Genomic DNA, 27,723 nt, shown 5'->3' with positions numbered 1-27,723 from the left:
TGTTATTTATTTATTTATTTACTTGTTATCATGTGCATGACTATGTGTCTCTGTTTGGTATCTGTGTACATGTGTGTACAGTTGCATGTGCCTGTGTATTCGTACAGAGACTAGAAGAGGCCATTGAGTGTCCTCCTCTGTCACTCACCAGCTATTCCTTTGAGGCAGGGTCTCTCACTGAACCTGGAGCTTGGGTTTCCTCAGCTAGGCTGGAAGACAGCACACCCACTACAGACCTGAGGTTAGAGGCAGCACAGACAACCAGCACACTGGCTTGTCATGTGGACGCTGGGATCTGGACTCGGGTCCTCATGCTCGGGCAGCAAGTTCTCTTACCTACTGAACCATCATCTCCCAGCCCTTAAATCGTCTTACAGGTGGCGGCACTGAGGTGTTACCCGTGGCATCTTCTTGGTCTCTTGCGTGCCTTCCCTTCTGGGGAGCTCATCCAGATGTCACCTCTGGTCTCCAGCTTCTGCTCTCACCTCCCAGGGGGTTCTTTTCTCCATGTCCAATAGTCACTCGTAATTCTAAATTTTAACTCTCTTTCTTCCTTCCTAAATCACCTGTGCTTTCCTAAAAGAGGCCAGTTCCTTGTGCTGTCATTTATATTCTTCCATCAAGTAGCCACCACTGTCATCATGTGGCTCTAGGACCTTTGCTTCCTATGATTCGCATGCTTTGTAGGTAGGGGACAGTTCAGTAGATGACTGCATGCCTAGCACACAGGCCAGGGTTTCATCCCCATGCTATCCTCCTCCAGATTCCTGTTGTGGTCAGTCCTCATTCCCCCCACACTAAATCACTTTCTGTATGAATTCTTTTCTAGTCATTTCATGTAAGTGAAATCAAGTAACATGCAGGGTTTGGTTTGGGTACCTCACATCTTTCGTTTAGCACAGTAGTTTCAAGATACATTTATACTCTAGTGTGTCAGTGATTCATTTTTTTTAATGTACAGATATACCACACTTGGTTTATACATACATCAACTGAGCATTTAGTTTGTTTCTTCTTTTTTACTGAGAATAATGCTGCTGTGACTGCTCACAGGCAAGTTTATAGTATGTATTTTTACTTCTCCTAGGTAGAAACCTAGAAGTAGAATTGTTGGGGCACGTGGAAAACATGGATTTAACTTTTTTTTTCCCAAGACAGGATTTCTCTGTATATAGCGCTGGCTGTCCTGGAACTCACTCTGTAGACTAAGCTAGCTTCGAAGTCAGAGATGTGTGCCACCACCACCCAGCCAGGTTTAATTTTTTAAGAAACAAGTGAACTATATTCAAAGGTGGCTGCATTATTTTACATTCCTATACAGAAGAAGGAGAGAGAGAGAGAGAGAGAGAGAGAGAGAGAGAGAGAGAGAGAGAGAGAGAGAGAGCACTATGTCTTTACCAACACTTGGAATTGTCTGCTTTTCATTGTAACCACCCCTAGTTGGTATGTGGTGGCATCTCAGTGCAGATTGGAGAATTTTTCAGCCCTTCTTTTCCTGACCCCAGCGCCCCTGTTCTCCCAGATTCTAAGCTAGAAATACAGTTTATGCTCGTCCTGCCCCTCGTGCCGCCCCCACTGATGAGAGCTACTATCTCTTTGCTCTCGGCCAGCTCCAAAATGTCCTCCCCTCCCTCTCGCGGTCGGCATCCTTTCATACCCAGGTATCTCACCCTAGATATATATCTTGGCGGCTTTCCTTGCCAGTTGACCACTCTGCAAACCTCCCTTCCCAAAGCGGCAGCTTAATAGTTAGAATAGCAACAAGCCAAGAAAGGGCAGGTATGGGTGTGACACCAGGGAACTGTGCGCATGCTCAGCCGCAGCCCTCCAGCGTCACGTGAGCTAGTCCTGTAACTTCTCAAAGCCCAGTGCCTTCATTAACCTCCCTGAGCCCCCATTTTCTCCTGAGCAAAGTGAGCTAATAATAGAAGCTGAGATATAGAGTTGTTCTCTAATAGAATTAGCTCAGAAAGCCCTTAGCATGATACCAGGTACAAGGAGAGCACTCAAATCGGCATTGGCTTAGAGTGCTAATGACTGTCTTCTTATTGCTTCTTAGGAGCTAGCCATCTCCTGGTCCTGGCACATGCTTTGCATCAGGATCACGCGTGTACACGGGTTTCCCTTGCTCAAGGGGAGGCAGCTACAACACGGGTCTTGCCACTAGCCTCACATTTGAGTCTGGACCTCTGTGCTATTTAGCAGCTGTGAGGCCTTGAGCAAGTTATTTACCCTCTCCAGACTGGTTTGTTCATCTGTAAAATGGGTACACAATTATAAGTCACAGCCAGAAGGATGCTATAAGGAGGCTGTTGCACAGTGTTGAGTCAACTGTGACCTTTTCATTTCTTTTTTTTTATTAACAATGTATCTTTTTTATATGCTTTCCCTAGATTGTTTCTTTTAATTAATTCTCACTATATCTTTAAAGAGTTTTTTTTTCTTTTATGTGAATGTGTATAGTCTTTGAGGATGCATGCCTTTGTGTGCAGGTGCCCTTGGTGGCCAGAAGAATGCATAAGATCTCCTGAAGCTAGAGTGGCAAGTGGTTGTGAACCACCTGAAATGGATGCTGAGAACCAAACCTGGGTCCTCTGCAGCAAGTGCTCCTAACTACTGAGCCACCTCTGCGGCCCCAATTCCCGTTATATTTACCCAACTGCACTCCCCGGTGACCCCACCACGTGTCCAGACAGAGGCCACAGTGCGGATAGAGCCGGCTCCGCCTCAAACCGACTGGTTTGAACCTCAGCTCCACGCTTCAGATGCAGGCTTTAAGACTGTCACCTTTCTGACTAAGAAAGGTCCGTCTCCCACAAAGCAGTTCTGTGTACTAAGATCATGTAAACTGTTTAGGCTTGGGGTGGCCTGTGTGACTGCTCTGTGAACGGCAGCTGCCACTCTGATCATCTCTAATGCACTCTGCCATTCCTATTTTATGATTCACAGCTACTGTGAGTTTCCAGTGTCTGACATGCCCCTTGTCTGTCCCTCCTGGCCATCCTTTCCTCCTGCGTCCACCAAGTCAGATTCTTACAAGGCCGCTTTAACCTCTGGCCCTTCAGGAAACTGTCACTCCTTTCCCCGGACTCTTGACTCATGGTTTGTTTTTCTTGTCTCTGGAAGCCTGTGGTTTTTAGCATGCTTGTGATTCAATTAAGGTCTTAACTGTTATTAAACATTTTTTATTGTTGCTTCCTCAATTGGATGATAAGATGTCTTCAGCTTCTCTTGCACTCTCCCCCACTCCTGCTTAATTTAACACAAATGATCAATGATAAAAGATCAAACACATAAAGTAATAAAAAATTTAACACAAGGTCATTGGTCATCTGCATAGTGCCCTCAATTCCTATGAATCAACACTGATCCTGCCCAAAATTGCTTATTCTCAAACAGCACAACGTGAAGAAAGGGGGTTGATGAAGTCTCCCCAAATCAAGGTCAGAGCTGTTTGAGTTGGCAAAGCCTGCCTTTTTGGGCACCAAAGATCTTGTTTTTATTTTCCTCTGACTTTTTGGTGTCTCTCTGTAATTTCAACCCCTTCCTCCAATCCCAGAAAGGCTACCCTCGAAAAGCCCTCGGAGCATTTGCCTGACTTCAATTTCTGAGGAAGGACCTCTTGGTTCCAGAGCTAACCTTTTCTTTCTTCCCGTAATATTCTTTTGGTGCAGTCCCGTAATATTCTTTTGGTGCAGTCTGCAGCTATGGAGGATATGACTATGGCCAGATAATTTCTTAGAATACAGCAGGGTTAACCCTGTATTGTGTTTTCCTCAAAGGCTTGGGGGAGTGATAGCTTATATCCAAAGGTATGAATTTCTAATGGCAGAATTAAAGGAATGTGCCAGGAGCATTAAGGAGATCTCAATGAGTGAGATTGTGTACAAGCATAAAGGGAACATTGTGGGGGATTTTTCGGTACCCCTAAAATCTTTCCCTCTAGCTCATCCACTTTGGACAATCTGGAGATAACCAAACATAGCAATAACCAGCATCTATTGGGTAGTTATTTTGTCTTGGGCACTGTTTGTATGTAGCCACTCATAATCATTTAGTCCCACAGTGCTGGAGGAGGAAAAATATCATTACTCCATGCCACGAGGCCTGGCCTAGTCAAGTTCTTTTTCTAAGGCCCCAGCTTACTGATGGCAGATTACTGGAGTTCAAATTCAGGCGGTCTGACCAAGAGGCTCTCCACCCAGAAGCAGCTCTCACCAGACAGGCATCGGGGAAAGCCGAGGAGCACACTTTATGAGGAGAACCTAGAGGCCGTCATAGCAGACAAGGTGCTGTCCCTCTGCTGTGCTGGACAGTGCATGGAGCGAGGTGCCGGCCAACCTGACCTTCAGCTTGCCCCAGATGCCTCCACCTCAATGAAGCAGGGTGGACTTAGCCCTTCTGCCGTCAAATAACGGATCTTTTCTGATTGCCATTTTGCTTCTTTGCCTCTGCACTGCTGTTTATTCATCATCCCCTCTCTTGCTCTGTGGCTATTTATATACATTGTCACACAGCTGAGCCCTTGCCCACTACCGCGTCCTCTGCTGCGCTGACTCCTACGCATTCCTTAAGATTCTGCGTGGATATTTTTGCATTAAGTCTCCTGTCTACCTAGATACATCTCTTCTGCATGCACCCAGCAACCCAGTATTTATCCGTATCCGTTATTATAATTGATCATAAGTGTTTATTTACCAGTATTCCTAAGTAGGTAGACCCCCAGTTCCCAACATCAGGAATAAAAATGCCTTATATTTCCTTTTCTATTATTATTATTATTCTTTAGTATTTTGCACGAGGCACACAATGGGCACTTACTCAACATTTTAATTTTTAAATGAATGAATTCCCCAAGTCTGATGAGCCTCAAACACAGGATTGCACATCTAAATCTTTTTTTTTTTTGTATATGTGATATCTCAGTATGCCCTGCATCTAGTAGATGCTTGATAAATATAGCAATAATAAATGATTCAAAAACAAAATAGGCATAAGAGTCTGCTCTGAGGTTTGGGGGTGGGAAAAAGGGATCACAGTAAGAGGTTGGTAGTATTCAAGGTTGCATATTTAGGTGTGTTTTCAAATTGGTGATATAAAGAACTGAAATGAGTGAGGAAAAAGGGGGGGGTGTTACCTGAAGTTTCTTGACTAAAAAGTGTAGTTTAATATTCAGTATTCAGGTTCTCATAGCTATAAAGTTAGTGTTATTGCTCTTACACCATATTGTTAGGCTCTTAGAGTAGATGGGCACCAAAGAACCAAGGTGACCTCAGCAGTGACACTTGGCCAGAGGAATGGGCACTGTATAAACTAGAGTCTGTATAGACATTTTTAGAAAGTTCTGTTGGGAAAGAGTATGTAACTGATTGACAAAGGGGGAAACTGTCCTACAGTCCCGACTTGGAAAGAGAAAAAAAAACACAAAACAAATAATAAATTGGTTACAGGAGGAATTTATGAACACTGGTGACTAGGAATATATGGAGTAGGAGGGGTAGAGTCAGAATTATTCCCAAGGTTTGGAGCCTACATGAAAATACAGGGAATTGAGAAGGGTGCCAATTTTGAAAGATGGTGAATTCTGTTTTGACTCTTCACGGAGACAAGCTGAGCAGCTAGAAATCCAGCATCAAATTCAAGCGAGGCCTGAACTAGACCTTGGGTTTGCTGATCCTATGCAAAGAGGGACTGGCCAAGCTGGGGAGAGCAGGAGAGGGAAGAAGACCAAAGAACCAAGGACCAGAGGAAGTAACTGCCATGGGGGGCGGGCAGAAGAGCCGAAATCAGTAAAGAGGCAAACCCAGAAGAGCAGCCCCTTGGGAGGTGCAAACGGGAGGAAAGGGCCGAGTTGGGGAAATCGGTGGTGGTGGATTTGGCAGCTGGGTTAGTCTGTAGCAGGAGGCTATTTCAGTGACCTGACTGGAGAATTTACAAACAAGGAAACCACTTTTGAATGGCTTTGGAGGAAAAGAAAGGGGAAGAGGGTATCACTTTAAGATGTTACTGAAGCCAGGTGGTAGTGGCGCATGCCTTTAATCCCAGCACTCAGGAGACAGAGCCAGGCAGATCTCTGTGAGTTCGAGGCCAGCCTGGTCTACAGAGCGAGATCCAGGACAGACACCAAAACTACACAGAGAAACCCTGTCTCGAAAAAACAAAAACAAACAACAACAAAGATGTTACTGAAGAAAGAGACAAAAGGCAAACAAAAGGCAAAATCTTTGCATGGTTCTCCCAAGCAGCGTAGGAGCAGTACAGATGAAGATCGGAATCCTTTCTTGGGAAATGACGCCGACAGCGGTGAGAACATATGAAGGGATAATGGGTAATAAGTGATGACGTTCCGTTTGTGTTTTGCTGTTCCAGTTTCACCTGGGATCCGCTTTCTGGCTTAAGAGTGTGCCGATGCCGTCTGGCAGCCCGAATGGAGAAACGAAGGACAGACACACACAGGCAGTAGTCACTTCCACTGCTGGGCGGTGGGTGGTCAAGGGTTCGAGGGAGGCTGCTTGGCTAAGGCCAGCAACCTGCATACAAACCACGGTAGTTTCGCCAAGCCGAAACAGTAGGGCGACAACTCCAGAGAAACGGAAAAGAGGTTGTTGGTGTGAAATGGGAAGGGCCCAAGAGCAAAAACTAAACATGCGTAGATAAAGGACAAGATTCCTAAGAAAATGTCTGAAAGGTAATCAAATGAGGTAGTAGAAGCATCCAGAATCGCTGCTTGGGGAAGCAGTTAAAACAAAACAAAAAAAAAAAGTAGAATAACAAACTAGTGGGAATTGACAAGGAGAGGACGTGGGACTCTGAGGACAGGCTTGAGGAACTGGTATGAAAACCAAGGTTGTAGTTCTGTGGTAGAGCACCCGCTTGGCATGCATTAGTGCCTAAGTTTAAAACTCAGCAACGCAGGGATGGCTTAGCAGTTAAGAGCACTGCTGTGCTTCCAAAGGACCAGGTTCAATTCCCAGCACCCACACGTTGGCTTAAGATCATATTTAATTCAAGTTCCAGGGGATCCAACTCTCTCTTCCGGCCTCTGAGGGCACCAGGCACACATGGTGCCTAGACACACGTGCAGGCTCAATATCCACACACACACACAGTTGTTGTTGCTGCTGTTGTTGTTATGTATGAAGATGAGGGGCTTTGGGAAGAAGAGGTTGAAGCACATGGCACTCAGGTTGCCCCTTGTCAGGCTGTGTGGACCACAGTCAGATTGGAAGAGGTGAGGGGGACCATCAGCACCGCGCCGGCCACTTAGAGCTTTGGAACATGGCAGGCTGAATGCCACACAGCTGAATTTGTAGGGGGTAGGATGATGAGGCCGTATGGGTTGGTGCACGGAATAAAGCAGGGTGTTGCTTTCTCGGGGGATCTGCAGGTCACCTCGGAGAGAGCTTTGCGGTTAGGATGATTCGATGCCCACTCTCTGCAGAGTGCTGGTGGCTTCCTGGGAAGGTGCAGGGGGGAAGGGGTTGGGGACACAGACTCCTGCTTCATGAAAAAAAGACAGTTAGCCCTTCACTTTTCAGGCAGGGAGGATGCTCTGAGATTCTTCCGTGGACTTTCCTGGAGAGCTGTTTCTCCTTCATGGCAGTCTGAGAAGTGGTATCTGGACTACCTCACCATAACACTGGGCAGGTGACAAGATGCCACTCCAGTCACCCTGCATTTTCTGTCGCCGAGGCCCTCAGCAGCATTCCCTCAGCATCGGAATTCACTGATTTGGAACGGTGAGGAGGACGGATTGGTCCTGATCAAGCCCTAGCAAAAAACCTACGGGCATGCTGAGGGCCTTGACCATGGCAAGAGCTTAGGAGCTCCTGGAACCCTGACACCAGCTGGCTGAGTGCCTCAGGCGTTCATAGTTTTAATTCCAGGACTCCTAAGGTAACTAACTGCCTGCTTTCTCCTACAGTCACTCATAAATACTCCTGGGAATGAGCAGTTCCTAGTAGCTAGGACAGTGCTGTGGGGCACTGGGTTCAAACCTTAGCCCCTCATAGTGAGTGCGATCTTGGCAAAGCATTACATTTCCGCATCAAAACTGTCATCTGAGAGGCTGGAGAGATGGCTCGGTAGTTAAGAGCACTGCCTTGTTCTCCCAGAGGACCTGGGTTCAATCTCTAGCACTCGCATGGTGGCTCACAGTCTCTCATGACTCTGGTTCCACAGGATCTGACAGACACCCTCTTCTGGCCTCTGTAGGCACCGCACACACGTGATGCACAGACATACAGGCAAGTAAAATACCCACACATATACAAAAAATAAATTTAAAAAAATATTATTAAAATAACTTGTCATCTGAGAAACAAGATGGATTCTTCTCAGTTACAGGATCTAGGCTTGCGTATCAAAAACTGGGGAAACAAGAGCATTTGTCCCTCTAACTTGAAAATAGGTGTCTATGGCTGGGCAATGGTGGCACATGCCTTTAGTCCCAGCACTCAGGAGGCAGAGGCAGATGGATCTCTGAGTTCAAGGTCAGCCTGGTCTACAGAGTGAGTTTCGGGACAGAGAAACCCTGTCTTGAAAAACAAAAAACAACAGAGAGAGAGAGAGAGAGAGAGAAGAGAGAGAGAGAGAGAGAGTGTTCAGAAAGCCAGGAGACAAACTTAAATAAGACCACAAATGCGTGATCTGTTGAAGAACTAAGAAGTCCCACTTGCATCATCCGGGCATGGAGGCCACTGCATGTTTATCGTCCTCATGAGAAGCAAGACTCAGTGAGAAATTTCAAACCCAGGTTCTGAGACGCCGTTATTTCTAGCAGTTTTACCACTTGGAGGAGGGAGGCTTTCTGAGAGTTGCTGGAGTAGCAGAACCACCGTGAGACTTCTGTTTACAAGAAGCTTGTAGAAGGATTCTCCAGTATTCATTAGCGTTTATGCATATAGAGTGTGTCAGGCCCTTCCACACCAAAGGCAGGTCTTTGTCCAGTGAGAGGAGACGTGTGGAGGTTAGGAATCTCAGAGAGCAGATACTCCAGTGAAAGAAACTATTGAGCGGAATAAATTATATTTTAAGACCACATTTCCGTTCCGTGTGCAATACAGCTGAACTACTATTACTGTGATGCTAACCTTTACATTTCCTGCTTTTTAGCCTGCTTAAGGCATTGATGCTACTGCTTTTATCCCAGTGTTGTGTCTGTGATCATCTTCATTTTGCTTCCGAGTCAGTAAATAGTTTTGAACTTTAACTCATGGCTGCCTAGCAAAAAGCAGTTAAGGCTCATTTTCTTTTTTTCAAATACATTATTGTCATTGTTTCTTGTTTAGCTTGCTGACTAGTAGTGACCTGAACTGGAATACCCTAGTTGGGCTGGCTAGTTTTGGGTCAACTTGACACAAGCTAGAGTTATCTTAAAGGAAGAAAAACTACGTTTGAGATAATGCCGCAGTAAGATCTGCTGTGGGGCATTTTCTTAGTCAGTGATTGATGGGAGAGAGCCCAGCCCATTGTGGGCGGGGCCATCCCTGCTACTGGTGGTCCTGGGTTCTACAAGAATGTAGGCTGAGCAAGCCGGGAGGAGCAAGCCAGTAAGCGGCACCCCTCCATGGCCTCTGCATCAGTTTCTGCCTCTATGTTCCTGCCCAATTAGAGTTCCTGACTTCCGTCAATGAATGGTGATGTGGAAGTGTAAGCCGAATAAACCCTTTCCTCCCCAGGGTGCTCTGGTCGTGTGTTTCATTACAGCAATAGTAACCCTAACTAGGAAAGTATTTTCTTTTAGGGATACAGTCTTTATGGTCTGAGAACCTTTTACTTACATTAGGAACCCCAAATGTCTCTTGCACATTTCTGGTTTGGTTGTCTTTTCTCATATTTATACCCGACCTTCCCTCGTGCCTCTTAGCTATGTTGAATCTTATGTCTAAAGCCAGATGTTGACAGCTCCCCCAGCCCCATGTTTTTTTAATTTTTATTTCTTATTTGGACTCCTTCGTTTGCTCTCAGGTTTATATTATTTAGATCTACCTGACTCTTAAAATGTATAAACTCGGTCTCAATAGAACAAAAAGAGAAAAAACCTTGCCATAGCTGTTCAGATTCTAAGCCAGGGAGAAACTGTATGGAAACCCACAGGGCCAGAACTTCGTTCTTTTAGGGCCCTCTGTCTGTCTGTCTGTCTGTCTGTCTCTCTCTCTCGGTTTTTGTTTTTTTTTTTTTTTTTCTGGTTTTTGGAGACAGGGTTTCTCTGTGTAGCTTTGCGCCTTTCCTGGAACTCACTCTGTAGACCAGGCTGGCCTCGAACTCACAGAGATCCACCTGCCTCTGCCTCCCAAGTGCTGGGATTAAAGGCGTGCGCCACCACCGCCGGCTTGTAGGGCGCGCTCTCTCTCTCTCTCTCTCTCTCTCTCTCTCTCTCTCTCTCTCTCTCTCTCGCTTGGTTTGGGTTTTTTTCTTTTTTCTTTTTCTTTTTTCTTTCTTTTCTTTGGTTTTTTTGGTTTTTTGAGACAGGGTTTCTCTGTGTAGCTTTGGAGCCTGTCCTGGATCTCACTCTGTAGACCAGGATGGCCTCGAACTCACAGAGATCCGCCTGGTTCAGCCTCCCAAGTGCTGGGATTAAAGGTGTACGCCACCACCGCCCGGCTTTTAGGGTTCTCTAATACCACCCTTTACAACAGCACTGTTCCCTAAAGGGACACCACGAGGAAAGTTCCCTATTTTATAGACAGAAAAACTGAGGCACAAATGGCCGTCCTGGTTAAATCCACAGGCAAGAGAAGAACAGATCTATGTAAGTCTTTTGGCTGTGTTGCTTGCATCCACTTTCGGGGAGATTATGTACCTTCTCAGATAGACAGAATTCATTCAACTGTGTTAGAAAAGCTCTGGACCAGTGCACACACAGTTGCAGAAACATCTTTAAGATTGACTCCGCAAAGTACAAATTCGAAGATTAGTGGGGTTCCGTGGGGGCGGGCAGACAGTAACAGCGGCTGGTCACGGTAGTAAAACCAGCCCCACAAAATAGGACTAGCCGGCATCTGAGCGTCAAAGCACGATGTGAAAAAGTGTCATCTAATGAGCTCACACTCACTTCACTGGGGATAGTGCTGAGCGTACAGGCTTCGAATTCTCTGCAACAAAGCTCTTCGGAAACGTGAAGGGAGTAATCCTGTGGTTGGGAGAAAAGCTGGGGGCCAGGGCCAGGAGGTGCCCTCTGGGGACCCTAGGTCGTGATGGCCCGGCGGGGCGGGGCGGGGCAGGGCCGGAGGTGTGAAGGAGACCTTGCACTAGCCACCGCGCCTGCAGCACCCCAGAGAGTCTGCTCTGCCCAGCAGGAGGAGAGTGCGAGCCGAGGGGGCCTGCCCTCCAGAGGGAAGAAAGCCTGCCCTGGCCAAGGGAGAGCCACCGAGCGGCGGCTGGGAGGGCTGGGCGAGCCAGGGCGGAATCGCAGCACAGAGGCGTGAGGAGGTGGCAGGAAGACCGGGGACTAGGCCCGGACCGGAGCGGCGGGAGAGAGGGAGCGAAGACCGGTTCCTGCGGCGGCTCCAATTAGTTTCTGTCCAAGATGGCCAAATCCCACTCGGCCCTTCCCCCTTCCGCGCCTTTTCTCGTCCCCTCGGGTGGCTCCCAGGACTGCGGGAGGCCGTGGGGAGCCCGGGTGAGTGAGCGTCGGGAGGAGGGCGAGGAAGGGAGCCACCCCGCCGCACCGCCGGCCCCGCGGGTCCTGCGGGAGGATCTTTTAGTTGAGAAAGAGGGTTCTGCGGCTTTAAAGCGGGGGAGTGGGCGTCACCGCGGGGGCACCCGGTGACTAGCTGGGGCGGGGCGGGGAGGGGCGGGGTTATGCAAAGCAGGAGGCGGTGCCGACAGGGCGGGCCCTCGTGTAGCGCCGGGGCGGGGCTCCGGGTGGGCGGGGCGAGGGCGGCTTCTCTCGGGCCAGGCCGGGGAGGGGGGCGGTGGAGGCCGCGGCGGGCTGGTACCATCGAGCGCCTTCGGGGAGGGGGACGGGTTGCCATTCCCCCCCCCCGGAGGGGGCGGGCCCTGGCGGCGGCGGCGGGGCCAGGGCCCCATTCCCCGCCGGGCGGGCCGGGGGAGGGGCGCGCCTCCGCTCGCGTCCGAGGCGGGGCCCGCGGTACCTTTCGTGGCGCGGTGCGGCTGGGGGTGGGGGGGGAGGGCCGAGGGGAGGGGGAAGGGGCGGGCCCGGGAGGGGGAGCCGGAAAGGGGGAGGCGCCGGCGGACAATGGAGCCTATGTGTGCCTGCGGGAGTGGGACGGTGCCGCCGCCGCCACCGCCGCCGCCTGGGGGAGACGCTGCGCCGCCGCTGCCGCTGGCCCCGGCCCCGGCCCCCCGGGGCTGAGAGCAGCCCGGGACCGCAGCCCCCGCCCGCGCCCGCCCCTCCCCGGCTCCGGCCCCCGGTAAGTGGCCCCGGGAGGGGGAGGGGCGGGCCGGCGCGGCGGGGCCGGGTCCGCGTGCGCGTGTGGCCGGGGCGGCCTCCGGGGGGTCGGGGCGCTGGCTTGGCGAGTTGAGTCTGGAGGAACCTGTTGGGGGAGGCAGGGGAGCCTCGGGAGCTGTGGGAGAGAACCCGGGGCATCTCTCGGGGTTTTAGAGGTTGCGTCCCAAAGCTGTGCTTGGGAGAGGTTACCTGAGGCGAAGAAGACCGTCTCGGGGTCCTGGGATGGAGGGGCGATGGAAAGGAGAAGGAGCGCGAAATTAGGGGTTTCTGGTTGAGTGTGGTGGGGTCTGCAAGACCCCGGAGATGCGTAGGGGGAAAGGGGACTCCACAAGCCAGTGACTTGTTGAGGGGTTGGGGGAGGTGAAAGCCTAGAGGAATGTCTGAGTTGTAAAGGGTTCCAGCAGGTGAGTTGGCCATGTCTAGGTCACTGAGTCATTGTGGGGGTCGTAGAACACACCAGTGATTTTCAGAGTGGAGCCCTAGACGCTGGCTGGCCTTTGAAAGTTGCAAAGACTATTAAGATGTCACTGGTAAGTGTTGGGTGAGCTTGGTGAAATGGAGATACCCTAGGAGTTGGTTGTTAGTCCAGAGGGAAGGGCAAGGCCTGTAATAGTATTGCTGGGGACCTTATGTTAAGGTTGCCAAGGATGAGAAAGAAGTCTTGGATTCTGTCCTCCAAGAGCTTTGGTCTGCTGTGGGAGGTGAGGAAGAGCGTTCTTGTTAGTGTTAAGAGTGATTCCGAGGCTAAGCTTGGAGTCGGGTGGGGACTTAATAAAGTCATTACCACAGGGTAGAGAAATGGACGAAAATATGTGTCTGTGGAGGTAGTCTCCAAGGTAGAATGCAATTGATGCAAAGTTAGACTTTAGTTAAGTCAACCCCTGGCAGTGACTTCAGTGGGAAAATGATGGAGTGGCCGTGTAAAAAGTCAGTCTGATGGAGTATTTGTTAGCATTTGATGTATTATGGAATTAAATGCTTGTTTGGGTGACAGAGGTTTGGGCTCTTGTGTAGGAACACAGAGTGCTGAATTAGTTATAGCAGGTAACAAGGGTAAGTAAAATAGTTGAGAAGTGGAACCAAGGGGTGTGGGAGGGTAAAACAGTGTGTGGAACCTGTGACTGGAGATTGTTCAATATGGTTGTCTTGTTGATTTGAAAGTTTTTGACTGGACGATAGCCATCAGGAAGTTTAGCATTGAAGAAATTTTTGTGTGCAGCTCTGAGAGTCCTGGGGACCAGTAACAAAGTCCTCTTTCTTCTGTGGATAGAGATGGAGTAAGAAGAGGGTCTGTTAGTCAGGTGTTACAGACATGCTTTGAGGAGTGAGGGCTCCATTAACGGTGGGTTTGGATAAGTTGAAATGTGGAGGTGTATGTATGGCATTTGACAGTATTGTGACCTAGAGGTTTGATATTGAGCCATGAAAGTCTTTGTAATCAATGTGCTGAGTGTAATAGTTTCAAAATATATGATAGATGGATAGGGAAGTCATTGGCCTGAAGATGAAAGCAGAAAGTCTGTATAGCTTTCTATTTATAGGGGCGCGTACCATGGAACTGGTTCTTGAGCAAAAGGAATGTTTTGTTCTGGATTCTAGTTAACCAAGACACGCAAAAAAGGACTTACATGCATTGGAATTTTTTTTTTCCTATGGGTTATTTCCCCTTGACCTTCAGAAATGTCTGCTGCTGTAAACCAAAGAAAAATGTTCTACAGTGTGTAGGGGAAAGACCCAGAGCTTTCACGAGCATTGTTAACTGGCTGAATATTGGATCGCGGTGACCTGGTACCGTGGTAAAAATCCTTGAACTAGGGATCAAGATGTTAGCTCTCTGGTTGACTGACTTTCAACTTTGAACAGATCTCTGGTTTTCTTGCTTTCCTGCCTGTGGCAATGGTGATGCTGCCTCTCTAACCACTCGGAGCTACCTTTCAGCCTAGCAAGTTAATGCCTGTCCGAAAAGTTCTTTGAACACCTCTGGATGAGAGATTATGTAGCACAAGTTTTTTTTTTTTTTTTATCCTATTTTTAACTGTCTCACTAACAGACCAAATTCAACTTTTGTATAATTATGGTAATATGTTTAATCAAAGAACAAAAGGGATGTTTTGGTCGGTTGTGTGAATTTAGGGTTTTATATTAATTTTGAAAGAGAATACCTCCTTTTAGTGTGCAGTGGCAAGACAGTACTTTTGATGGTACTTGTAAATGTGGGAGCGAAAGTCAGCATGCCGAGTGAGAAAGTAGATGCTCTGGGGTTGGACTGGGCTACAGGAGCCTTGTGTTGTGGCCTAAGGCATATTCCTTGGTTTCTTGGCTAGGCCTCTTCAGCCATGAGATAGTGTGGGTAAAATGCCTTCTCTCTGTGCCTTCAGGAATAAGATGAGAGAGAGAGTAGGTGTCTTAGTGTTTCTGTATCCCAGTACCCTGGCACTCAAGTGATATAGGGTCCCACCTGAGAATGTTTCTTAAATGCATGAAATAAAACACATAGAAGTACAAAATGAGTTGTCACAATGTTCGAGGTGATATGGTAATGTGTCTGCTGCTTTGTAACACACTGAATAATGTCTAATGAGACTGTGATTTTGAGTAGTGATAAGGGAAAAGTATGTGTCATTATGTCAACGTATCTTCAACAACTAATGTGACGTGAAAAGTGTGCGGTGGTACTTACCGTTGGTGGCACAGTCACAGCATTGCTAATCCTACACCCACTGCTGAAGGCTGTGCAAACTTCATTACTTAGAGATTAGTCAAAATGATGATCTGTGTTATCTATCCCCTGAAGACTCCAAGCCACTCTCCTGTCCCAGGTCTGTGGACAGACTCCTCGGGAGCCATGAATGGTGGAGTTAAGAACTACCCTAGACCAACTGATTCTGATTTTTTTTTTAGATCGTGATTTTTGAAAGTTAGCTTAAGGCTGCTTGTATTTTGGGCTTTGTGATATTTTTGAGTATCTCCATCGTGTTAAGAACAGGGACATAGAGACCACATGAAAAGCCAGAGACCATTTTGCAGTCTGTGATGGCCATTCTTGGTTGTCAAAAAGGTTAGAAACAAGAATTGAAAGGACGCTTTTGTGCCTGGTAGATTTTCCTTTTCCATGTTCCCTGGCTGCCATTAGCACAGGTAGTTCCCCCGTGGGGTAGATTGGCAGTCCCTTTCTCTGACTTGGGTCTAAAGTTTTCTTGGGTTTGCCTTCCTGCCCCATTGCATTCTTACCATTTCTTCTTCCAGGTGTCCATTTGGCCTCGGCCCACTGGGGAATGGGTAGTTTTCCTTGGAATCCGTGTGAATTTGAAATGAACTTTTCCTTCCTTCTTATCGTAGGACTGCATGTGGGACTAACTGGTGTCACTTGGCTTTGACCTAAACACTCCTGTGTGGTGGGGTGACAGTTCTCCTCCTCTGTCGGTCCCTCCCTGCCCCAATGTAGAAGACAGGGCAGAGCGGACAACTTGAAAGGTAAAGACCTCATCATACGCTGGAACTTCTGTGAATATGTTGGATTTTTGTCTCTCTGGGGTTTCTTGTAATGTAAAACTGGACTGCTGTCTATTCTAGAAGTTTCCCAAAATGAAAGTCATCAAGTCAGATGCAAGTCAAAACTACAGATGCCATTGCCCTGGGTGATCTGGGGCCTTTTGCTTGACTCACCTCGGAAAGCCGAGGAGCAAGGCAGACAGTGAGACATAGTATTTATCATGTCCCCTTGGGTTTGCGTGACTATGAGCCAGGAGTGGCAAGCTCACTGTAATACGTCCGTCAGCCCTCCGTTGTTGGTCTTTGGCTGGGTACCAGGTGCTGAGAGGATGATTGACACTGTCCTCGGGGAGTTCCCTGTCTAACCATAGCAGTGATACTGCTTTCAAAGTGTTAAATGGTGGGAATAGAGTACTAGGGGTCCTGGGTGACATATATGGGGAGCTGACAATCGAAGAAAATTTCACAGAAAAGGGATATAGGTGGCCATTATTCTTAAGGATGATAGTTAGAATTGACTTTGAACACTTGAATTTTGTCAGACTTCTTTAACTTGATAAGAATTTCTGTTTTCTTAAACTTTAGTAGCCATTGAAGGACAGTAGATGCATTTTGCCCCATGACTACTAAAAGACACGATACTATCTCATGTGAACTGAGGTTTTCTGCATGTGCCCACTGAACCATTCGGTTTTCTCTCCGTGCTGGAGAGAGATCGGCTCTTCCTTTTGTGTGCTAGAAGAAACTGTTGCGTTGTTGGCAGCCAGAAGTTAAGAATGAGCTAGGAATGGAATCCTAAGGCCTTTCAGTTCCACGTTCTAAGTATGACACCGCGCCTTTTATGGAGTAGTGGTCATAGCATAGAAATGAAATTTGTTAAACATGACATAGTTCTAATAAACTTGACTTTGTAGAGCAAGGGCAGTGGGAAAGCGTCATGGGGAGAATTGAGGTTGGAATTTTGATTCTGAGCTCAGTCAGATTAATTTGTGAGTTTACTTGAAACTTTGCTAATCCTGTAGCATGCACTTTTAAAGATCCCTAAATAATTTGGCTCTAAAGCCTGCTGGAACTTTGCTCCCCTTGCAGTCAGACCACTGTGGCTTCTGCAGTGAGGTGGTTCAGCCAGGAAGACACCTGTGCCAAGTCGGATCGTTTGAGTTGAGCCGACAAGACCAGAACCCCTATGGTGGAAGGCGAGGACTGATTCCCACACCTTTTCCTTGCACCTCCACCTGTGGCCCATCGCACACATGTGCATGCACGCACACATGTCCCAAATAGATAAATAAGTGTAATTTCTTTAAACTACACATTTTTGGTAAAGCGTTATCATTCTTGGCTGCAGAGGTTGACATTGGAAATCGTTCACGTAGCCAGCTTTCCAGGTCGGCATATCACTTTGCGCACACACACAGTAGGCATTGGTTCAGTCCTAAGCTCCTACCGAAGTTTGGAGATACATTTTCTTGCCAGCCTTTGCCACACAGAGTTGCGGGTGTGCAGAGGGAGTAGCTACCAGCGACCCTCAGATGGTAACCTGAGAAGCACCCTTGGCGTGTTGTCTCGGCGCACTTCGCCGTTAACCTGTAATCTCGATACTGGTGGGAAGTGGTAGAAGCAGAAAACGTGAGCTTTCTTTTTCTTCCATGAAATGCCTGGAAATTTCAAAGTAGAAAAGTTGATTTTATCTGCACTCGGTATCACTCCAGCCACTGGAAACAGAATGTGTAGTTGGGAAGGAAAGAAAGCCGCAAGGGTCTTGAACTATCTACCAGTTCTATATACATCCTAGACAGTCGGAAGTCGATTCTGTTTACATGGGAGATGGCGCCCTCCTCTTTGAAATCCTAGAGGAAATGGGAAGCTTGTTTTTCTCTTGTTATTCCACGGCTGTCACATCGATACTGTTGACGTTTTCAGGTCTATTTAGGAACGCTCACCCACTTGATTCTCTTCTAGGTGAGGGTCACCTTTGAGGAAGGGACTCCCGACTCCTCACCCCCAGGATGAACTCTGCAGTGTCGTGACCCTTGGGGTTTGGGTGAGTACCCTTGGCTGGTAGTGTGAAAACGTGTGCCTGGCTTAGGAATGTGATCTTTGTAAAAACTTTTAGCTTTCTCTCAATAGTTGATGTTTTTTCCTTCTGTCATTCAGCCCTGTCCTCTCCCCCCCCATCTCTGGCAACTACCATTCTCTTACCTATTTCTGAGTTCAACTTGTTAAATGTGTGTGAAATCATATGGTATTTGCCTTCCTGCGCCTGGCTTATTTTATATGTCCTCCAAATTCATCTGTGTCATATATAACAGGGTTACAATGTTTGTTAAGGCCAAATAGTCCCAGTGGGGAAGAGGGTTCCTCATCGTTTTCAAATCTATTCGGCCATTGAGAGCTGCTTAGATAGATTCGTTGTCTTAGCTATCGTTAAGAATCGTGCAGTGAGGACTGGATGTGGTGGCTCACGAATTTATTCCCAGCACTGGGGAGGCAGAGGCAGGTTGATCTCTCTGAGTTCAGACTATACTCTATATAATAGAGAGTTTCAGGCCAGCCAGAGCTACATAGTAATACCCCATTCTCAAAAATAAAAATAAATAATAAAAATAAAAAAAGAATTCTGCTGTGGTAATACCTCTTGGGCATACTCATTTCCTTTTCTCGAATAGTAGTTTTTGAACCAATTCCTAATACTCTGGGCACCGTAGTAAGTGGTAGGAATGGAAGGATGAGGAATGTCAGTCTTGGTCCCGACCTTCATGGAGCTTATAGTCTGGTGGGAAAGAGGACTGTTTCACGGTGATCACATAATGACCTCTACAATTAGGAAACATGGAGGGAATTCTGTGCGGCAAACCCAAGGGTGGTTTTAAGGCAGTGGTTCTCGACCCCTTTAATACAGTTCCTTGTGTTGTGGTGACCCCCCACAACCATAAAATTATTTTGCTACTTTCTAACTAATTTTGCTACTGTTATAAAACATAATGTAAATATCTGTGTTTTCTGATGGTCTTAGGTGACCCCTGTGAAAAGGTCATTCATTGACTGCCCCTAAGGAGTCATGACCCAGAGGTTGATAACCACTGTTTCAGGGGTCCTTCTCGGAAAAAGAAAGGTTTAACCTGTGACTTCATGCAAGGTGAATGGAAGAGAGATGAGGAAACCAGAAGGGAAATAGTCTTGGAAGGAAGACTAAACGAAGGTGGATAATTCGTGTTCGTTGCTGTCGGTTTTGAGGCGTCCGGGGAAGCGTCAAGTAGCAGTGGTGCTTGCGGAGTCCAGGCCGAGCCAGCTGAGTGAGTCTGGGAGCTGTTGGCACGGCAGGAGAGCTCACCGAAGGAGAGGAGAGAACCCAGCGCAGAGTCCTGTGGGACTCGGCGCCTTAGAGCTGGTTGAGAAGGCCTCCGGGGACACTACACAGGAGGAGTAGCCGGAGAGAGCAAGAGAAAGTGCAGCTTCGAGAAGGAAGGAATTGCTCACAGAACGAGCTGGGGTGTCCAGCCTGTGGCGTCAGTTGACGGCGGCATCGTCTGTAGAGTCCGAGCTTGAGAACCAGAGTGGAGGGGTTTCCGATTGAACAAAGAAAGTCATGTCACGTTTTCAGTAAGGTTTTCGTTTTTGTATCGGGCCACATTTACAGCAACCGTGTACATGCCTGATAGATGATGGAGTGAGGTGTCAGACCAGTGGCCGGGATGACTCCCACAGAAACAGTGGTCCTGTGTTCTGGGGATGGAAGTTCATTCCATATGGTGAGCGGTGAATGGCAAGAGAACATTGTGTCTCATGTCACGTTCATAGAGAAACTTGACTCTAAGGGGAGAAGACTAGATTGGTGTTGGGTGTGCTTTATTTATTTTTGTACATTTATCTCTCTGGTCTGTGTGGCTACATGTAGCTGCGTGTGTGCCATGGCTCATCTGTGGACAACCCTTCGGAGTTGCGAGTTGGTTCTCTCCTTCCATCTCACTGGCCCTTCTTTTTTTTGGTGGGGGGGGCGTTGGAAGGATACTACAGTGGGTCTGAATGCTAATTGGCAATATCTGATGGACATGGGAAGTAGAAGGGATGGCCAGAGAACAGAATAAGAGCCCTCAGCAGGCAGAGTGACCCTAGGCATGAGCCAGACCACCTGTTGGTGGACTGAGCTTTGAGGAAAAGTAGTTGGGTTGTGTTATTTGTTTTGAATATAATAAAGCAAAAAGTACTGGGAAGGAGATTTGCAGGTTTAGTGATTGGGATGTCCTACTTGGTAAAATGTCTTCTTCCTATTAAGTACTAGCCAAGACCACAGACAAGAATCCCAGCACTCAGGCCGTGGGGGCAGGAGCCACAGACAGGGGATCCCAGCACTCAGGCCGTGGGGGCGGGAGACATAGACAGGGATCCCAGCACTCAGGCCGTGGGGGCGGGAGACATAGACAGGGATCCCAGCACTCAGGCCGTGGGGGCAGGAGCCACAGACAGGGAGGGATCCCAGCACTCAGGCCGTGGGGGCAGGAGCCACAGACAGGGATCCCAGCACTCAGGCCGTGGGGGCAGGAGCCACAGACAGGGATCCCAGCACTCAGGCCGTGGGGCAGGAGCCACAGACAGGGATCCCAGCACTCAGGCCGTGGGGCAGGAGCCACAGACAGGGATCCCAGCACTCAGGCCGTGGGGGCAGGAGCCACAGACAGGGATCCCAGCACTCAGGCCGTGGGGCAGGAGCCACAGACAGGGATCCCAGCACTCAGGCCGTGGGGGCAGGAGCCACAGACAGGGATCCCAGCACTCAGGCCATGAGGGCAGGAGCCACAGACAGGGAGGGATCCCAGCACTCAGGCCGTGGGGCGGAACCACAGACAGGGATCCCAGCACTCAGGCCATGGGGGCGGAGCACAGACAGGGATCCAGCACTCAGGTGGGGCGGAGCCACAGAGGGATCCAGCACTCAGGCCGGGGCGGAGCACAGACAGGGATCCCAGCACTCAGGCGTGGGGCAGGAGCCACAGACAGGGATCCCAGCACTCAGGCCGTGGGGGCAGGAGCCACAGACAGGGAGGGATCCCAGCACTCAGGCCGTGGGGGCGGGAGCCACAGACAGGGAGGGATCCCAGCACTCAGGCCGTGGGGGCAGGAGACATAGACAGGGATCCCAGCACTCAGGCCATGGGGTGGGGGCGGGAGCCACAGACAGGGATCCCAGCACTCAGGCCATGAGGGCAGGAACCACAGACAGGGATCCCAGCACTCAGGCCATGGGGGCAGGAAGATTCGTGCAAGTTCTAGGCCAACCAGAGCGACAGAGTGAGACACTATATTAAAGCAAAACAAACAAACAAACAAACAAAACAGTGACCCACAAACTAGGGCTAAGGGAGAGAGGACGATGGAAGGTAGATAGCATGGAGAGCGTATGAGGTGGAACCTGCAGAAGGAGCGGTGAGCTGGGGTGAGCTGGCTGCAGAGCCGTCCTAGTCAGAGCGAGTTGGTGAAGCGCTGTGAAGAACTGGCTCCCCTTGCCTGTCCACGGCACTGCAGTGGGAAGAACACCCACCCCAGCGGCGTGGGCCAGACACCAGCTCCACCACTTATGGAGCGAACAGCGATTCTTCATTGTTGAGATAGGGTGGTAGTAGCCGTCTTGTGGGGTTGCTGTGAATGAGCTGGTACGTGTATGAAGTGCTTAGAACAATGCCTGGGGCTTAGTAAAAAAACATGTCGGGTTTCTGAAGAAGAGGAGGGAGAAGCATGGAAGTAGACCTGAGGAGTCTTCCTTTTAGAGGGAAGTCCGTCTCAGGCTGTGAGGATTCTGTGCAAGATCCCTTCCAGTCCGTCACCTGTTGGAGAGTCTTGTTCTTTGTGGCTGTCCTAAGACATTTGATGGGCTTTGCTCAGGGTTTGTACTCTCAGAGGCAGGCTAAAGCTAGGCATGACGTCTTTGAACGCCTCTCTTTGGTTAGGAATTAGATGTCTAGACTCCATTCCCAACCCTTCCATGAGGCCTCGTGTTCCTTTCAACCCTGTTCTGTCTGTCCATCCACAAACTAAGGTTAAGGGAAGTGCTTTAGAAAGGAGAGCTGGGGTCTGAGAGCACTGATTGGCTAGAGAAGCTATTTGTGCCTGTGAGCTCTGGTTCATTCGGGTAGAAAATACCTGTCGATCAAGGTCGGGCAAATTGTGAGAATTAGAAATTGTATGTAGAAGTACTTTGAAAATAAAAATGTTTTATGTTCATGGCATCATTATTAGAAATAATCTTTGCTACCAGCTCATCATAAATGCCTGGCGGATTAATGAGGCGATTTGCTATTTGTGATGTATTTTGCATTTCTTGGGAAGAAATGCACAGCACAAAGGCCAGGTGCTTATGTTTTCTGAGGAGCTGCAGAGTCACGGAGGACCCAACTCTGTCCTTGGAACACCATGCTGAGTAGTACAGAGAAACCAGAGAACTTACGAGAAGGTTCTTGTCTGCAAAGAACACAGTCTTCACAGGGAGGAGATCTACACAAAGCATCGTCAGTGCCGGGGCCTGAGCACTGGAGTGTGATGCAGACAGGAAGCACCCGAAGTTACACTCGGGTTAGAGAGCTGATAACTACTTTCCTTTCCTTCGGCCTTGCCCACCCAGGATTCATTTGCTGCTTCTACTTTACCGATAGTTACGATTTTTGAAAAAGGATGTAAAAGATGGTTTATGATCTTAACTCGTCACATTTGACAGCCATAGCCCATCCTATGGTTTGAACTGTAAAAGAAAAAAGAAGGTATTAGGGGATAGGAATATGACCTTAAATGTAATTAAGATCAATGGTCCTTAGAATTCTGCTTCTTGAGGCCAACATAGAGCCACTCCAGAGTATCTTTCCTAGTTCTCCTTCCTGCCTCCTTTACTAAAACAGGAAAAGATTCGTGTCTGTACCCAAAACGTCATACATTTCCTTTACTGGCCCAGGTGAAATAGTTGGGACTATTGGAAATGCCTAACTGGAGGGATTTTGCACTTGGTGTTATCATACCGCCATGACTTCATTATAACTAAGGCGCCTCCTGATTTTAGTCAGGTCTTTGAGAATCTCAAAATCCATGTAAGGTGTAACCCCTGAGCTGCCTCTAGCTCCTTTGACTTTGGCCACTAATCCATCACCGGACACTCCCTCCTTCAGCCCCACACTTGGTCAGCAGGAGAGCAGCCTGTAGAGGAGAGGGAAGAGCAGGTCACGGGGGGTGACAAAAAGATGCTTGTGGAACTCCTGGGGGGACCCGTGACGTAGAGTGTATACCATGGTTCCCTCCCCCACTGTCTGGGCTTCCCTAAATAAAGGGCTTCTTCGTTTGTTCCATAGCTCGGTTTGGGAATATTTTATTGACCTTTCCGCTTCAAATTAGCCTTGCAAATTGGCTCAAAAAATACCTTAGCCTTCAAAGGTGCTCTTTTGCCTTCAAACCTGTGGCTCATTGCCATGCTTGCCCATGTCCCTGTCACTGAGGTGAGAACACAGGTACAAAGTCTGCATAATTTAATAGAAGGATCATGGAAATCGGGGCAGAACTGATAGTATTGGTATTAGCTTAATGTTTCCAGAAGTGTCTCCTTCAGTGCCCCGTCACCCTCAAGCCCGCTGAGTAAAAGCATCGATAATTTGCTCTGTGGTTTGAAGTTGGGGTGGGTTTGTTATACATCTCTTCCATTGTTTGCCACCACAGCCCAAACACCAGAGGTCAGCGCCCTCTGGTTTGAAGGCATGATTTCAAAGCATGATTTGGAGGAGGAGGAGGAAGACAACCCAAACCCATTGAGATTTTATATTCAGAAATAAATACAAGGGAGAATAAATGGCTAAAAATGAAATCCTTTTCTGTCCTTCAGACAAAGGCTGCTTGGATGGGAGCCCTGTGTGCTGATCAGAAACTCTTGGTCCCCTCCCTCCAGTTGCTTGAGCCGAGAGCTGGTGGCTGTGACATGGCTGTCCCCCTTCCCCTTGATCCAGTGGGAGCTGAAGCATAGCCCAGATGTCTCTCGTTGTGTTGATCCTGTTGAAAGGCTTGTTCGGTCTTTGTTTTTCTCTCACCTTTTTCCTTGTGTGGTCTTTTCCTGTAGTGTGCCCTGGAGATGCGAGATTTTCCTTTGGCAGCAGGAGGCACACACCCAGAGAATGCTGGAACTTCAGGGAGGAAGGACCCACTTCCACAGCAGAGAAAAACAAAGAGGAAAAAGGCGAAGCGGCAGCCAGCACTAAGGGACGTACCAAGCAGGCAGTGGGCAGCGGCCTCTGCTCCCAGCAGCTACTTCTGCTGCAGCCCGAGAGGAACTCGGGGAGCCCGTCCCAATTAGTGACCGAAAGCTCAGGATTTCAATCAATGCATTCCAGTAACCCTAAAGTGAGGAGCTCTCCATCAGGAAACACACAGAGGTAAGGGCCTGTGCCTCGCTGCATCTCTCAGGGATGGCACATGGACACCACACACACCCCTCGGTGGATCAGTGTGGGGTGAGAAGCAGAATAGTCCCAAGTGGAAAGAGAGAGGCAATGTAATGGCGTACTAACAGCTGCTAGCCAGCCCCGAGGCTGCCATTTCTCCGGGTCGCTCTCTCAGCCACCATCCCCATGTCTCCCACCTTGACCGCTTCCCCACCCCTTGCAAAGCATAGCCACAAGGACCTTCAAGTCCAGCCAGCACCATCTGAGGAAACTGAGGCAGAGTGATGAGGTCTTAGAACTAGCCCACCCAGAGCCTTTGCTGTGTCTCTTAGTTCGCAGGCTCTTATCTAAAAGGATGTTTTCCGTCTTCCCCGGGGGCGGTGGTTGGCTCACCCGGCTTTGGTGCTGTGCTGCTGCTGGGAAGGGTCTGGATGCTGAAGGACTTCCCTGACTTGGTGACACCCATGGGTGTTCCTTCTGCCCTCCTGGGCCTGCTTGCTTGTTCTAGCAGGGGAGCTAGGCTTTCATTACAGCTGTTCCTCGTCGTCAGCCTGGGGGTGGTAGTATTTTGATCTTAACGATGTCTGTTTGTTTACTCTGAGCTAGTCTTAGAGTGAGAGTCACTTTTCTATGTACATAGAAACGGTTGTCCTTTATTGACAGAAGCCCTAGAGATAGGTCCCCATGTGACTCCAGTGTTCCTGAGCCCTGGAGGCCATTCTGTTTGATCAGTTGATGGCTCCAGGATGGGGGCCAGAGTGGCTGGGCAAGGTGCAGTGTGGGGTGGTTATTCAGCATGCAGGGTCTCCTTAACCCACTAGGGAAACACTGATTTGTGCCGACCGTATCTGCTATCTGATCTCTTTATTATTTGTCTCTTTTAGTAGCCCTAAGTCAAAGCAGGAGGTGATGGTCCGTCCCCCTACAGTGATGTCCCCATCTGGAAACCCCCAGCTGGATCCCAAATTCTCCAATCAGGGTAAACCGGGGGGCTCAGCCAGCCAATCCCAGCCATCCCCCTGTGACTCCAAGAGTGGGGGCCATACCCCTAAAGCCCTCCCTGGCCCAGGTGGGAGCATGGGGCTGAAGAATGGGGCTGGAAATGGTGCCAAGGGCAAGGGGAAAAGGGAGCGAAGTGTTTCCGCCGACTCCTTTGATCAGAGAGACCCTGGGACTCCAAACGATGACTCTGACATTAAAGGTATGTCTATAAGCTCGGTGAGACTCAGAGGGAAGTAGCTGTTCCCTGGGGAAGGCTTCTGACATTTCCTAGAGGCCAGAGGCTGCTGTCACTCAAGTGGGAGAGGAGGTGGCAGATTCAGGAACGTCACCCTTAGGAGAGACCATTGCTTTGCATTTTTCTCCTCATTAAAGAAGAGTCTAGAACACCTCGTTGAGGATTTCTTGCTCTTGAAGGTGCATGTGGTTTGATCAGATGTTTCACGGTCCTGGGCCATGTTCATAAGCATATTTCTGGCCCGTGTGACCTGGTCCTTCAGTCAAGCTGGTAGCTGCCGTTCTGCCTGTGGCCCACACTGGAGCAGGTTCTCCGGCATGCCCTCCTCTTGGAGAAATCCTCCACTATAGACTTGGGTTTTGTGTTTGCTGGTTGCCACTTTGCCAGACTCACAGACACAAGGGGAAGCCTTAATGGCCCTGGCGCTAGTCCAGAGCTGTCACAGCTGACTTCAGTGTGGCAGGAATGAGTGGCTACCAGATGTGGTAGAAGTTTGGCAGGCACCACAGTGTAATGAGCCAGGAAACGGTATTGGTGTGGGGCCTTAGGCTTTTTCCTTCCTACAGTAAAACTTAAAATAAAAGATAAAATTAAATTAAAAAAAAAAAAAAAAAAAGATCTTAGGAGGAGGCCAGAATGGGAAGTTACTATTTAAGAAGTGAAAGTTTGATTTCCCCAGCTCCAAATGAAAGTGAAAACCTGAGTAGTTGCTCCCTGCCTCCCTCTCTTCCCTTTCCCCTTCCTTCCTGAGGTGTTCTTGGGGTCCTGTTACAAATCCCAGCACTCGCCCGTCACTGGGGGTGCAGTCAGCAGGACAGACAGTTGTCATCCTTAAGAATTTGAGTGCACCTAGAAACCAGTTGTTAGACCATCAGTATGAATGTGATAAATGCCAAAATACCAGAAGGGGACTATGAGTTGGATTAATAGGGGCATCCTGTCATGTCTAAGAAGTTTCAGAAAGGTTGTCAGGAAGGAAGAGCATGTATGCTGGTATGTGTGCTACAGACATATGCTACTATGTGCACTATAGACATGCTAATATGTGTACTGTAGACATGCTACTATGTGCACTATAGACATGCTAATATGTGTACTGTAGACATGCTAATATGTGCACTATAGGTATATGCTAATATGTGTGCTGTAGACATTGCTAATATGTGCACTATAGATATATGTTAATATGTGTGCTACAGACATGTTAATATGTGTACTACAAACATGCTAATATGTACACTATATTCATGCTAGTACATAGGCTAATATGTGTACTATAGACAAAGGCTAGTAAGATGTGTACTACAGACATGCTACTGTGTACACCATAGACATATTAATACATACACTAGACAAAAGAGAGGATGGGAGGAGTCTATAGAGTGAGTCGTTTAGGGAAAAACGTATTTGAGATAGTGGAGTAGGAGAGATGTTCTGTCTTAGCAAGGAACTTGCTCCTGAAGTTTTCCAGGTGCATTTATGTTGTGATGCTATAAAGACTGATGGGAAGGCTGGGGGCGGGGCAGTTAATTCTCTCTATGACAGCGAGTCTTTCGTTCGTTTAGAATGTAATTCTGCAGACCACATCAAGTCCCAGGATTCCCAGCACACACCACACTCCATGACTCCATCAACTGCCACAGCCCCCAGGTCTTCCACTCCCTCTCATGGCCAAACTACTGCCCCAGAACCCATACCTGCTCAGAAGACTCCAGCCAAAGTGGTGTATGTGTTTTCTACTGAGATGGCAAATAAGTAAGTTGGTGGCTGTATGTTAGTGTTGAGCATGCCTTGTGTGTGTTGAGAGACCAGAGTTCTTATTCTGCTGCTCTGTGCTGACCGTGCTTTCTCAGCTGTGCTGAGAGAGAATGGGGTTATGTGAAACATGGATTGAGTGTACAATGTACACTTTTCTTCGATTTGTGTGTTTAAAAAAAAAAAAAATTCCACAAGCAGTAAATGTCTATGCTAGAATAATAAGAAAAATCTAAGAACACTCTCTGAATTCAGCAAAAGTAGCTCCTGTGAACAGTCCCAAGTGGTTGATGAAGCAGTCAGTCTTCATTTACTTATCAAGAATACTTTTACACACTTCACCTGCCTCCTCTCACAAGGTACAGCGTGGATCTTCACAGTCCTATGCTCTCTCTGGGTGTTTGGGGTTCCATGTT

The 27,723-nt window shown here is 48.4% G+C and overlaps 1 protein-coding gene across 4 annotated transcripts in view; it reads left to right on the top strand.

Moving 5' to 3' along the window:
- Bcl9 (BCL9 transcription coactivator) overlaps window positions 1–27,723 on the top strand; it is an 85,202-nt gene that overhangs the window by 47,754 nt on the left and 9,725 nt on the right. For 2 of the 4 annotated variants that reach the window (XM_028854125.2, XM_028854122.2), the window contains exons 2-6: window positions 15,755–15,889; window positions 17,870–17,951; window positions 23,994–24,306; window positions 25,200–25,516; window positions 27,118–27,307. In XM_028854125.2, coding sequence (XP_028709958.1) covers window positions 24,254–24,306; window positions 25,200–25,516; window positions 27,118–27,307 — 560 coding nt within the window. In that variant the 5' untranslated portion in view covers window positions 15,755–15,889; window positions 17,870–17,951; window positions 23,994–24,253. Of the gene's footprint in view, window positions 1–12,230; window positions 12,378–15,754; window positions 15,890–17,869; window positions 17,952–23,993; window positions 24,307–25,199; window positions 25,517–27,117; window positions 27,308–27,723 lie in introns of those variants that run through there. The other 2 variants (XM_028854123.2, XM_028854126.2) reach the window with 2 other exon arrangements.

Source organism: Peromyscus leucopus, chromosome 6, assembly GCF_004664715.2.
Source record: "Peromyscus leucopus breed LL Stock chromosome 6, UCI_PerLeu_2.1, whole genome shotgun sequence".
Lineage (NCBI taxonomy): Eukaryota > Metazoa > Chordata > Mammalia > Rodentia > Cricetidae > Peromyscus > Peromyscus leucopus.
This window is presented reverse-complemented; position numbering and strand designations above follow the sequence as displayed.